This window comes from Centruroides sculpturatus, unplaced genomic scaffold (assembly GCF_000671375.1).
Source record: "Centruroides sculpturatus isolate CEXI.00-Female unplaced genomic scaffold, Cexi_2.0 scaffold509, whole genome shotgun sequence".
In the NCBI taxonomy this organism is placed as follows: domain Eukaryota; kingdom Metazoa; phylum Arthropoda; class Arachnida; order Scorpiones; family Buthidae; genus Centruroides; species Centruroides sculpturatus.
The window spans coordinates 70,583-82,568 of NW_019384846.1; the positions used below are offsets into that span (position 1 = coordinate 70,583).

The 11,986-nt window shown below is 30.2% G+C and overlaps 1 protein-coding gene and 1 long non-coding RNA gene across 2 annotated transcripts in view; both read right to left on the reverse strand.

The window, feature by feature from the left end:
• LOC111630382 (piwi-like protein 1) overlaps positions 1 to 11,986 on the reverse strand; it is an 81,297-nt gene that overhangs the window by 32,228 nt on the left and 37,083 nt on the right. The window contains exons 3-8 of the mRNA XM_023374472.1: positions 4,855 to 5,023; positions 3,654 to 3,882; positions 3,346 to 3,393; positions 3,002 to 3,078; positions 2,418 to 2,504; positions 545 to 669 (exon numbers count right to left, since the gene is read on the reverse strand). Coding sequence (XP_023230240.1) covers positions 545 to 669; positions 2,418 to 2,504; positions 3,002 to 3,078; positions 3,346 to 3,393; positions 3,654 to 3,882; positions 4,855 to 5,023 — 735 coding nt within the window. The remainder of the gene's footprint in view (positions 1 to 544; positions 670 to 2,417; positions 2,505 to 3,001; positions 3,079 to 3,345; positions 3,394 to 3,653; positions 3,883 to 4,854; positions 5,024 to 11,986) is intronic.
• LOC111630387 lies at positions 6,833 to 10,785 on the reverse strand. Its single transcript, XR_002757518.1, has 3 exons — positions 8,228 to 10,785; positions 8,093 to 8,152; positions 6,833 to 8,007 (listed from the first exon to the last, which is right to left on the reverse strand). It is a non-coding gene; the product is annotated as an uncharacterized LOC111630387 (long non-coding RNA).

The following is an 11,986-nucleotide window of genomic DNA, read 5'->3' on the forward strand; positions in this document are numbered from 1 at the left end:
TGACCTGCGTGGGCGATCCCGAATATTTCCGTGTTTACATCGAAACATTTTTTATACTAGATATCGCTTTGCGTCACAATTTTTATATTTAAACGAACTTTTAAAATAAATTTTTTTTCGTTTTTATATTATTCAATATATTTACCAGCATGTGGAGTACACAGTTGAAAAATATCCATCGTCAAAGGGTAAAATTGTTAACATTTCTATAAATCATTTTTCTAATGTTAACCTATTATTATCTCTAGTACAGACAGAAATTAATAATTCTACTATAGCATGTAACACTTAACGATGAACAAAATTTATCATCCAAGTTCTATTCACACAAAAAAGTTTAAATAATAAATTCAACAACAAAACCAATTGAAACTAAAGATATAAACTACCTTGTAGGAACATTCAAATATATTATATTAAAAGCATAAACATTTTATAAATAATCTTTCTTCTCTACAAAAACTTACGTTATAATGTTTCTGATAAATTTAAGAACTATATATAAATTATGTCATCAATTTGATGAATTCTCATACAAACTTACCTTCTCATTTGTGTATTAAAAAGTCTATTCACTTCAGGGTGATTTGGGGCCAATTCTGCAACTCTCTTTATAGTAATTTGAATGTTTTCATCATCTGTTCTCCTTTTTGAATACACTTCTGTTATCTGGAAAGGGAAGGGGGAAAAAATCCCATTTTCTATTAATAATACTTCCATTGAATTCAACTACAATTAAATTTAATCAAAAAAGATCAAAACAAGAAAAACTTGAGTGTTTAAAAGAAACAATTTCCTTACAGAATCATTTTTAAAAATGTTATATTTGAAGCAATAAATGTGACTATCAGGAATGAATATATATATATAAAGACAGCAATAGAATTATTTCATAAGCAGTGCTTTAGTAAGGATAACATTTTCAATCTCTAAATTACTAAGAAAAAAAATTTAAAAATAGAACTTAGAAAAATATAATCTCAGATTATACACAAAAGACACCTAATTTACCAGATAAACAACTAGCCAATTAATCCAAAAACACTAAGGTGTTATTATTTGTTGTTCTTTCAATATGGATTCAATTCATGTATCATCCTAGCTTCGTGATATACCAGTTTGAGAACACTTCAGACTCATTCACATTAGTTAAGTTACTTGAATTCAAGTGACCTGAAATTAAATAAGTTGAAACCACTTGACCAATGTGAACCTGTTATTTACTTGACTTGAAATACCCTTTCAAAGTTGGTTTCAAATTTCAAATGCAGCTGAGGTTTTTTCAACTTTTTACTTGTTTTGAATAACAACTTGAATAATGTGAACTATTCTCGTTTAATGCTAGTCGAAGACAGCCTCGTTTTGATTTTGAAAAGTGAACTTGTATTGTTATTACCATCACAACAACACACATAAGTAATAAGAGTAATAATTAGTCGAGAAATGGAAAGGTAAGTAAATTTCTTCAACTTTACAAAAAGTACAATGTTTTATGAAACCATTATCCATCAACAACTTTTAATTCCAATTTGTCATACTTTTGCTCTAATACAATACTCAAGAAAATGACATGATTCAGATTGCCTGGAAACTCATTCAACATTTTTAATAGATTATGTATTAACGATAATAAATGGCTGAAACAACAATAATAAGAATTAAAAATTATCAACAAAAACACTGCCGACTATAGCAAGACCAGAAAAAAGGGAATCTACTGTTATTCTGTAAAAATCAAAATAGGTGAACAACAAACCTTTCCTTAGTTTTGTCCAAAAAAAAAAAAAAAAACTAGTTATTAAAATTTATAATTTTCTTAAATTACAAACTTTTATACTTAAAATTAAATTTTTCATAAAATTTGTTTCTATGTGGTTTATAAAGATAGAGTATGTAATTTTATCTCAAACAACATTCAAAAATATTGTAATTTAGAGGTAAAATATTAACTTAGGAAGGAAAAAAAAATCAAACTTTTGATCAATATTAAATTCATTTATTACTGTTTGAATACGAACATAAAGTAGATAAAGAGAACGAAATGATACAAGATTTACATAATATGTCATAAGTCTAGATCTAATTCAAAGTCTGCCTCTGCCTAAATCTTTTGCTAGGTTTTTAACCTGTCCTACGTTGATCCCGAAAATATTCATGTTGACCTCATTGACCTGCGTGGGCAATCCCAAATATTTCTGTGTTTACATCGGAACGTTTTTAATACTAGATGTCGCTTTGCGTCACAATTTTAATATTAAAACGAACTTCTAAAATAAAATTTTTTCGTTTTTATATTATTCAATATATATATATTTTACTAGATTATTCCTGATAGAAAAGTGAGTTGAACATGTGTAAAGTTCACGTTGTCACAATTATAACTACACTCTGACCATTTTTATTTACATTACGAATACTTTCTCAGCTTCTTTAATATCAAATACTTCTTTTGTTCTAGGACAAATAACCTTTCCATTATGTTCGGCAGCCATTTGTTTAGTTGACTGAAAAAAAATATTAAATTGTCAATTATATATTATAATAAGTTTGAATTCAACACAAATTCAAAAATAAAAAGATCATTTCATCCAATTGTTTTCTTATTCATAATATAAACAAAATTGACAAATTTATGAGTTGTTTGACTGCTATAATAATTAAATTCTTTGTATAAAATATATGAAAAATAAATAAGGTTTGTTTATGTGCTGAATACAATAAATAGCAGTTAGCTAATGCTTGGATCTTAAATATTAAACAGTAAAACTTCTAAAAGATCTACAAAATGAACACACCTCTTAAGACCACTTTTGTCTGGAATGGAGCACCAAGTCACCTCTTTTGTGCAAAGTAGAGGAGGAATTTCAAAAGGTAATTGTATAATAAAAAATGTCATGCTTAAACTGAGCAAAAATTTATGAGTTTTTCCATTCGCAATAATAAAATAAATTAAAATATAGTATCATTAAAGTATGGTGTTTTATTTGATCTAACAAAAAACTTTTCCAAAGTGACCTTCTCTCATAAAGACTATTTTTGCTTGAAAACTATTGGTGGTCAACAAAGTAGGGGTTTTTACTGTAATTTTATTAATTTTTTTTATATAATCATTGTAAATGTTAACTAATGCTCTATTTATAATATGCAGATATAAACAAAACTTTATATTAGTGTTTTTAATTAAAATAATATAGCTTTTTAAATAGTTTTTATGTTCCAATTGGTAGAATATATATTTTTTATTATATATGTTTAGTTAAATGTGTCTTCAAGACAGTTGTAAATATGAATTAATATACTTGTTATTCATTATTGTTATTTTCAAAATTTTTACTGAATATTAACTGGACANGAAGTAATTTGAGTACACTTCAATTTTACTTCCACTTTTACCTAAAAACAACACAAAGTATTTTAAGATTTAGTGCTAAAAATCATTAAAATTATTAATATCTTCATTTATCACACAAAATTTTAGAAACACTCAATTAATGAATTACATTATTATTTATTTAAAAAATAATATAAATGCCTCAGAAAAAGTCTTTGACAAAGTTAAAATGAACAGATGACAACAATAATTTCTAGGACAAAAAGCATTAATGCTGAGGAGATAGAATGAAATCAAATTATGCTAATAAATAGTAAACTACCTCTCTTGTCTGCAACATGTTCTGGCCGTGTAACCGGCTCATATATTTCTTGTCTTCCACGTCTTGTACCTCTCCCGGCACTCTCACCACTTATTTGTGCTGAAGCAACAGCTCTTGTTAATGCCTCCACATCTCCGGGTCTTTGTTCAGACCTAACTCCTCCACGTTGAATGGCTCTACCACTACCACCAGGAACTGATCTAGCTGCTTGAATTGATTCTGGTCCTGGCTGCTCAGAAAATATTAATTCAAATACAAAAGTCAATATTATTGTAAGACCACCTACTCTTTAATTATTTATTAGTAATTTTAAACAATAGTATTTACAAATATGGTCTTAGTACTTTAATTACAGACTGTAATTATATCATTTCAACATAAATCTGAATTCACACAAACTAATGTTAAATATTAGTTGAAATTTTGCACAACTTCATGTAAATGTGTAAATATAATTTTGATGAAACTTAAGTGTACGAATGCATTATATGCATGGGAGACCTTATAAAATTATCCTGAAAATTTCATTTTTCAGCTTAACATTCAAATGTTTGTTGTTAAAATATTGTCCAAAAGCAAAGCTCTAGCATTAAATTTCTCATATAAATTAACAAAAATTATTCAATATCTACTTAAATTATACCTATTAATTTTATGGCATGTAAGACACAATACTAAAATAATTTTCTGAGTAATACATTTTTCAATACTACTTTTAAATGATAAAACTTTATTGTTTAAGGAATAAACATTTCTGAAATTTTACAAATCTTATTAAAACTTGAAAGTTTTTCTAATCAGTAAAAGTAAGTTTCTCTGTACATACATTGTACAATGAATCATATTTTGTACACTGAAAATGTACAGTGAATTGTTTTATTATTTTAACAATGTCTTTTATTACTATACTGTTTGTTTTAAATATACTGATCTACGCATCAAATCAGCACATTTAATCAAATACATGTAACATTGATCTGTAATTGGTAATAAAGTGATTTTCTAAGGCTGATCTTGTGTCCAGTGATGGTGTAATAAGTCTAGCAATAAAGAAGGCTAGCATATTGCTCACAAGTACATAAATATAATTTTATTTCAGATTATTAAAAGCTTAAAATAGGATCAAGAGCTAGTTCTGTTAAACCAGAAAACCATTAAAAATAATCATTAAATTAAATCAAAAGTTATATATTGAATATACCTGCTGCTGCTGCTGCATACTCGGAGGCTCGGGTCTTCTCTCGTCTCCAGGTCTACGCACCTGTGCCTGTTCTTGAGGCTGCTGTCTCTTGGCACGTCCTCTTGCACGGCCAACTGCTCTACCACCACCCTGTGGCTGATCCTTTGACATGTCAAAGATTATTATTGTTCTAAAATAAAAATAACAACAAAAAATTAATGAAAATTATTAGGGAACATTAGGTGGGTCAGTATAGAAATTTAATTTTATCTCCATTTAAAAAATAATAATAAGTTAACCTTCACTACAAACAAATACAGTCACTGCGAGAGTTTTTCTACAGAAACAAGAAACATCACAATTACATAAAGCAGTAACTCTAGCAGACTCAAACAGCACACCATTAAACTTACACTCACAACACACAGACATGACAACACATAAAAAGCATAGACANTCAAATGATGAATATATCACAAAATCACACACTGCCAAATTAGTTATTAGTAACCCTAGCTGAACCTGACCATAATATTTATGTCTCTTTCTTAATTCAATATTTTCACCATTAATGATAATAAATTTCAATGCATTCTTTTGAATTAAGGCTTGGATAGGTTCATTCCTTCCCTTTACTGGACACTTTATTTCTAAAAGAGAAGTTGGAATATTTTGTTTTATTATTATTCCATCAGGAGTATATCCTAACCATGGCAAAGCTGGTGAAATAATCAGGCCAAATTCTACAATTCTCTTGTCAGAATGTGAAGAGTATACTTCTCTTGCATCATTTTCATGCAAGAGGCCATATGTCGTATTTTCATTTCCCCCAAAAATATTGCATTTAAAAAATTTTTCATTCCAATTTGGATTAAAATTGAAATGATATGTATAAAAATTATAGCATATACTGCCTGTAATTCTTTTGTTCCTTTCATTCTTCCATAATATTTTATTTACTTTGCTTTCTAGGCATATTCTTTTACATTCTTCATTTTTCTTTTAATCTGTTCCAAGAACATTTCAAGTCTGTCTTAGATAATTTTTTAGTCCTTCTATGTTATTTCTAAAGATAATGATAATTCATTATTAATTAAGCAACTATCCAAACTTTTTTCATATATTAATTTCTATAATTGAATAAATTCATTATAATTTTAGTTATTTATTTATTGTTACAAAAATGAGGNATTGTTCTGACATCTCTGGAGTTCGTCTGTCATCAGATCAGTTTCAGGTTCCATTATGAGCTCTAAAATGCTCTTTATTTTTCAGATGTAATTTTTATTACTCCATTAGCAGCTTGAGACTTCTTGATATATCTTTCATAGATAAGATTGTGACTACTGTAGATCTGCTCAAGTCATACTGCCTAGCAACAAACATCATGTGCCCACTTTCAACCTTGGCTATTCTCTTACTGGGTTTCTATGGCGAGCACAGTTCTTGACACTCCTCTTTTTAAACTCCATATTATTATCAGTCTTCTTTTTAAATAAAAAGTTCAGAAAACACTTACAAAAATTTAGAGAACAGAAATCAACTAGCCCACAAAAAATTATTTAAATGCAAGGCCCTGATGAAATTCGAAATTTGGTATTAAAATGTTAACAAATATCCAATGGGACAGTTAAACTTTCACCTTTCGTAAATAAACCCCGACGCAAGACTTAAATACCCATCCAACAATCTCGCAAAGACTATAAAAAATTATTTGTCAGAAATGTAAACAAAAAGCTCGAATTACATGGGAGAGTTTCAAAATTCAGAGGGATACTATATCTGATTGGTATCGGGTTGAGCGTCAATGTTGACGTCCATGTTCCAAAAAGTTTTGAATTGTTACCTGAAAACAAGGGAAAATCAATTGGTATTCATTATTTTCCACTGCTTTTTCTTATGTTTGTTCAGTAAAGTGTTCGTTATCCGAACATGTGTTCATTGTCTGATCATAAAAATCTTTCGCGAAAGTGTTCGTTATCTGATTTGTTCACTATCCTAACTGTTCGTTAACCAATCACACACTGTACATTAAAAATATCACTAAATATTCGGGCAACACATATACATTAATAATTATATGACAAAAATTTCAGTTTTAAACAAAGTGTTGTCTTATAACAAGTTTTGTCTTCTAGAGATGCTAGATGTTTAATGTCAAGAATAATGAATGCCCTTGTGTACACAACCGGTGGATGAATAAAAAGTCCACATGTTTACTAATCTATTTAGCTATTTTTAATTAAGCATTTCATAATTTACAAAATTTCCTTGATTAAACCAAAAGCGTTTATTTTTAAAATTTATTACCTTATAATGGGAGAAGTGATAAAAATTGAAAAACATTCCTTATTTGTATATTTCCTAATTATCAAACACATTTAATGGCCATATTTATGAATTACAGCTAAAATATTTGAAATAATTACAGTTTTTATACTTAATGCAATTCAGTGTCTTCCATTTTGATTAATACGTTGTGATTTGTTCTGGTCCAATGATATAGGAATCAAGATCTTGACTGTTGTGTTCTAGTCCAGATTTACCATCCCTTTACAACTGAAGTGCTCAAAACTTATGAACTCAATCACAACATTCAACAATATTTATAATTTTGTTTAAAAAAAATCCCACAAGCCTTGAAATATAAAGTGCTGTTTGACTAATTAAAATGCTGTTTCTTAAAATTCATTTAAATTAATTAATTAACCTCTTCAATTCCCATGTGCATTAAAATTAACATTCTATTTTCACTCAGTTATTAAATGTTCTTTTCTTATTATAAAATAAACAAACAAAATACAGTGTATTTAAAAAAATATTTTATGCCAGGGACATTGTTATATAGTTTTAGAAACTGGCTGGTAACAATGTGTTACATACAGTGTATTCAATAAAGATAAGCACATCAAACATTTTGTGAATAACTCAAAGTTACAAAAGCTATTACTGTGAATGTTAGTATACAAGTGTGAAAGAAATAAATAATAACAGTTATAATTCTAAATAAATTAGCAGCTAATTACTCATAAGAAAATTCTTTTTTTACTGTTGAGTAATGATAAGAACACTCAAAACTTTAATTCATGTACATATTTTTAACTTACTTTTTAAATTTGTTAACTGGATATCTATCAAACCAAGTCTTGTAACTACCAATATTTATTGTTGCTACTGCAACCAAAAAAAAATTGTTGTCCACTTATATAGCAAGGCAGTTAATTTGGAAAGGGCAAAATGCTAAAACAAGATACTTTACCCTTTTCAAATGCCAAAAGTAAATGTTTAACTGAAGCTGGTGAGTCAATAAGATCTATAACTAAAAAACAGAATATCAATTTGCATGATAATGAATTATTTGAAGTTAAGCAAAGAATATGGAGTTAAGAACAACCCTGCAAGGCCACAAAAACTTCTCATAAAAAAGTCCGCACATGGAGTAAGCTTAAAGACAGTTTGAAATAGTTCTTGCTGCCAATCATCTTAAATATGCCAAAATGAAGTCAAAACCCAAAGCTTACAAAGGAGAAAATAAGGCTGCCAGACTGACTTGGACCAGAATCACATGATCTGAAAAGAACAGTGGAAAAATGAAGTATAGTCAGATAAAAAAAAAATCAATTTTGATGGGCCTGATGGCTGCCAAACAACAAAAATCAAAATGGAAAACAATGGAACATCCACCACATTCACCTGGTCTTGCTCCCACTGATTTTCATGTATTTCAGTATCTACAAAACTATCCAAGAAAAAAAACTTTTCCAGAACAATGACATAAAAAAAATCACATTAAAGATTTCTTTATTGAAAAGGATTCAGATTTATGCTACAGTTAGATTCATAAATTAGAATAATAATAGCAAAAGATAGTTGAAAACAATGGCAAATACACCACTGAATAATATAAAACTGTTTACAAAATATAAAAATATTTCTTGGGTTTTAAGAAACAATTTTAAAACTTTCTGGTCAACTAAATAAAGCAATTGAAGACATGGAAGATGAGAGATTTATAATTATTATTGATAAATTCATCCAGTGTTGTCTGCATGCTAATTTTTGCATCATGGTCTAACCACCTAGCATACAAGGGGTGTTCAAAAAGTATTGAACCTTTGGTCGGCAAAAATACATTTATTCATTTTGAGGTACAAAACCCTAATCCCCTTCAAAATAGTCTCCTTGGTAATGTATACACTTCTCCCAGCGCTCCTACCATTGCTGGAAACACTGCTGAAACACATCTTTTGGAATGACCATCAGCCAGTCCATCGCATTCCACACGACGTCTTCTCTTGACTCAAATCGGGTTCCTTTTAGTGGCATTTTCAGCTTGGGAAATAGCCAAAAGTCACACAAAGCCATGTCGGGAGAGTACAGAGCGTGACGAACCACAGAAATGTTGTGTTTGGCAATGAAAGTCTGAATCAGATGTGCAGAATTTCGCGGACACTCTTCATACCCAAATACTCGGTCGAAATTAAATGTACTGATCCAACGCTTACTCCTGTCTCGTTTACATGACTGTTCTCTGACTGTGATAAGACAGTCCACCATGACCAAAGTCTGCACTTGCTCAATGACAGTGTCATTTCGGCTTGTTGGGGGTCTGCCTGAACGCGGTTCGCTGTCCACTGATGTGCGGCCATCTTTGAAGCAGATGTACCATTCCTTTTTCCATGTGTTGCTCAGCATCGTTCAAGAAAGCCTGTTGAATCTTGCAAATGGTTTTTGCTTGGATATCACCAAGCTTTTGGCAAAATTTTATGCAATATCGCTGAGCACATTGTTCAGTCATTTTACAACTTAGTGGAATCCGACAAGCACTCACTACATGTCTTCACTCATAGGCAGACTGCCAGCGACTGACACTTCCTGCAGGCGGGAAAAAATTCAGGACTGCGCATGACTGTCCCCTCCACATCTCCCCCGAAGGAGGCCTTTGGCATGTCATTGGTTTATGCGGGAAAAATAAAGGTCTGATACTTTTTGAACACCCCTCATATAATTGAAGAAATTAAACTACTCCAAACTGGGTATACATTAATAAACAGTTGAAAATTTACTTTCTTGTCAAATCTTGCTGGAGATTGGTTTCATCTTTTTGTTTATTAATTGAAGATAGACCATTAAATTTAAGCTATTATACTGCAAACAAATAATAATTAAAACAATTCATGTTTTAACATTAAAACACTAGTCGAGGCAATGACAATCAATGGTAATGCTATCAGCCACATATTGGTTAAGAATAAAAATGTACTTTTAAAATTTCAATAAGTGCATATACAGAAGTTTTAGTCAAAACTTTTTGACTAAACCGCAAGGCAATAAAGAAACTTCTTAGGGTACGTCCTACATGGCAGCGTCCAGCAACCACGAGCGTGAATGCACTTCCAAGAAGTGCGAACAAACTGGTTCAAGCAAATGTGTGCGTTTGGAGTAACTGCATTTAGCATGCAGCGACCACTAGATGACAATTCTACATGCGTGTGCAGGAAGCAGCTACCAAGCAAGTTTGATTGACATTTCCACTGCTTGTACTTCCAAATATAATGGCTGATTTTGTAGATGAATGAAAACTGAATGACAAATGAATTATGTGTATATGTTGTACGTACTTTAATTAATAACTTGTCAGAGACTGCATTTATTAACTAAATACCCTCAAACCAACCTTTACATATGCAGCCGTAATTTAATAGATAAATTCAAACGTTTTCGACCATATTCAATGGTCTTTATCAAGAAAAAACTGAACAAATCGAACTTCGAACTTAAAATTTGCGTTACCGATACAAGCGTTATTTTTGGAATGTTTTTAAAAAGATTTTCTATCGTATAAGCGCCATCTCTACATATTGGCTGTAAACGTTCCAAAAATAACGCTTGTATCGGTAACGCAAATTTTAAGTTCGAAGTTCGATTGTTCAGTTTTTTCTTGATAAAGACCATTGAATATGGTCGAAAACGTTTGAATTTATCTATTAAATTACAGCTGCATATGTAAAGGTTTCTTTGAGGGTATTTACTTTAATTAATAATTACGTAATTTAATAATTTCTGATTTTGTAAATGTAACATTTTAAAAATAAAATTTTTTCCCTTAAACTTATTATTCTACGAAGATTCTTTATATTTGTTGTGTATCTAGTTAGTGATAACATTCATTCATGGGTGTTGTCCTAGGACAGGTCCGTGGAAAGCAGTCAAATTATAGAATTCTCCTTCTCCAATATTCTCTATTTCGGGCTTCCTCTTTTATTTCTTTATAAGTTTTGCCTAGTAAAACATCATCTATCAATACTTTTCTTTTTCTTTCTCTTTGTTTCATTGCATCAATTTTTCCTTCTAATGTCACTCGCATTAATCCTTCTCCTCGCAATATATGACCTAGCCAGTTATTTTTTCTTTTTTGTATTGTTTTTAAGAGAGATCTCTGTTCCTGGACCAAATTTAAAACCTCTTCATTCTTAACCTTTTCTGTCCACTTGATTTTCTCCATTCTTCGCCATAACCACATTTCATATGCTTCAAGGTAGTTTGTTTCCTTTAGGTCCAAGTCTCTGCTTCATATAAAGTTATGATCCAGGAAAAGCATTTTATTAACTTCTTTTTAAGTGTTTGGTTCATTTTTCCAATAAGAAGGTTCTTCTTATAAAAAGCCATTTTTCCAGCCCTGATTCGTTCTTTGATTTCTTTTTCACATCTGCCATCTCCCTGAATAATGCTGCCAAGATACCTAAAATGTTGAACTTGCTCTATTTTGTTTCCATCAATTAGGATTTTCAAATCTTTGCTAATTAGCCTTCCAACTTTCATCACTTTTGTTTTAGCTATGTTAATTTTCATTCCAAATTTTTTGCAAGTTTTGTTGAGTTTTGTTACCAAACATTGTAGAGTTTGTTCATTTGGTGCAAGTAAAGCAATATCATCTGCAAACCTAATACTTTGTATTAATTGGCCTCCAATTTTAATTCCGAGGCTGTCCTCACTTATGGCTTCATTCATTAATTCCTCAAGATAAATGTTAAAAAGAGTAGGTGAAAGTGTACACCCTTGCCTGACTCCTTTTCCAATACTGCATGGTTTGCTTTCTCCAGTTTTTGTTCGGATAATGGCAGATTGATTCATATAAAGTGAAGCAATGAGT